The sequence below is a fragment of the Manacus vitellinus genome, unplaced genomic scaffold, assembly GCF_001715985.3.
Source record: "Manacus vitellinus isolate BGI_N305 unplaced genomic scaffold, ASM171598v3 scaffold_142_pilon, whole genome shotgun sequence".
NCBI classification, from domain to species: Eukaryota; Metazoa; Chordata; class Aves; order Passeriformes; family Pipridae; genus Manacus; species Manacus vitellinus.
The window spans coordinates 44,664-46,540 of NW_021939017.1; the positions used below are offsets into that span (position 1 = coordinate 44,664).

A 1,877-nucleotide genomic window follows, 5' to 3' on the forward strand; every position below is an offset into this window, starting at 1 on the left:
GCTGATTTGCTGGCTGGGTGTGGAATGACCTCAGAGTACTCAGGAAGCAGTCGCAGTGCAAGCAGGGACATCCACGTTGGAGGTTTAACGAGCCTTTGATGCTCCACTTGCTTTGAGAGTCCTTCAGAGGGCAAGGTGGTGACATGGAACAAGACTCATTTTCTCTGGATTTCTCTCCTCCAGCTGAAGACCCAAATGTGGCAGCTGCTGAAGGGCCATGACCACCTGCAGGACGAGTTCTCTGTCTTCTTCGACCACCTCCGGCCCTCGGCCAGCAGGATGGGAGACTTCGAGGAGATCAACTGGACAGAGGAGAAGGAATACGAGGTGCAGCAATCTTTTCTAAGGCCAGAAAGGGTAAAAGCAGAGATGGGAGACGGGTTTGAACGGGGAGAACTCAAGCAGGGGCTGCAGCTCCAGGGAGGGGGAAGCGGTGGGGTGGGAGAGAAGAGTTAGAAGGGAACTCTTCAGATCTTTGGACAGGATTTGTGTCTCTGGGGAAAACAAAGCTGGGAGCAGTGATGTGTGTTTGTTTTGTTGCAGTTTGATGGGTTTGAAGAGGTGTCTTTGCCAGATGTGGAGGAGGAGGACGAGCCACCCAAGATCCACGGGGCCGCGAGGAGCAAGAAGAGGAAGGAGATGGGGGGACAACACAACGACAAGGTGGGGCTGGGGGGCCTCACTGCGGGCTCTGAGCTGGGCAATGGCCATGGGGAGAGATTGGGGGGCATGACAAGAGCCTCCCAAGGGGGCTGGAGTGGTCCTGGTGTGCTTTGCTTGCCAGCAGCAGCATCCCTTCAGCGCCCGTGTGTCTGTTCCAGGAGGTGGAGTGGGTGGAGGGGATGAAGGAGTGTCCCTGTTCCTGCCACGAGGGGAGCAGTGACCCCAAGCTCAAGAAAAGCAAGAGGAGGAGCTGCAGCCACTGCAGCAGCAAGGTCAGTGGGCAGGTCAGGGATGATCCCAAATAATGGCACGAGGAAGGAAGTCAGTCCCGAGGTGTCCAGCAGTGTCTCCCTCCCTGGAGCTCTGCCCAGCCCTCTCCCACCTCTCTCCCCCTCACTGCCCTGCTGCCCCTCCTTGCTGTGCCAAATGATGTCATTTTGGATGTTCTTTTGGGTTAAGAACAAGCTTTTTGAGTGGAAGATGCTGGTGTGGCCGCTGTGTGAAAACCTGTGCCTCCTAACAACAATAACCAATAATAATGAGAACAAACACAGTGCCAAAGCCTTTGGCAGGGCCAGGAATGTTGGGAAGCAGAGGTTGGGATGGACAGGCCCTGGGTGTGACTGTGCCTCTGGGTTGGCCTGCAGGTGTGTGACAGCAAGTTTTATAAAAGCAAGGACTCTCAGGAGCTGAGTGTGAGCCTGGCCCAGCAGGAGTCGAGTCCTCGGGCGGAAGGGAAGGACCCTGGGGTGTCCAGGGAACCTGCAGAAGAAATCCTGGAGAACAGGGACGAGGGGGAGGATGTGCAGGGCAGAACCAGACCTGCTCCCAGGAAGGTGGACTCTGTGTCTGCAGGTGGGTGCCAGTCTTGTGCCCAGCCAGGTGTGGGACCCTCCCCTCACACAGGTGAGCAGGGCTGCACATTTATTGGGAATAATGAGAATTTCTGATCATCTTATTTCATTTTCTTTTTTACTCTTGTGGTGTTTTTACTCTCGTGTACTGCTGAGCATTCCCTCCAACAAAACCTTCCTTGCCTGGGGAATATTCCCCTCTTTTCACCAGGCTTGGTCCAGTTCAGCTCCTCTTGCCAGGGTGCCAGTCCATGGCACTGGGTCTTTCCCAGTTTCCATCTGAGCACAGCAATTCAAACCCACCCTCTCTAAATCTGCCCTTTAAATGGTGGTGCTTGTTTTTCCCTCAGTCTGGTACTG

At 54.9% G+C, this 1,877-nt stretch overlaps 1 protein-coding gene across 1 annotated transcript in view; it reads left to right on the forward strand.

The window, feature by feature from the left end:
* GON4L (gon-4 like) overlaps positions 1-1,877 on the forward strand; it is a 32,261-nt gene that overhangs the window by 27,228 nt on the left and 3,156 nt on the right. Inside the window, 4 exon segments of the mRNA XM_029958146.1 lie at positions 184-327; positions 544-663; positions 822-935; positions 1,311-1,569. Coding sequence (XP_029814006.1) covers positions 184-327; positions 544-663; positions 822-935; positions 1,311-1,569 — 637 coding nt within the window.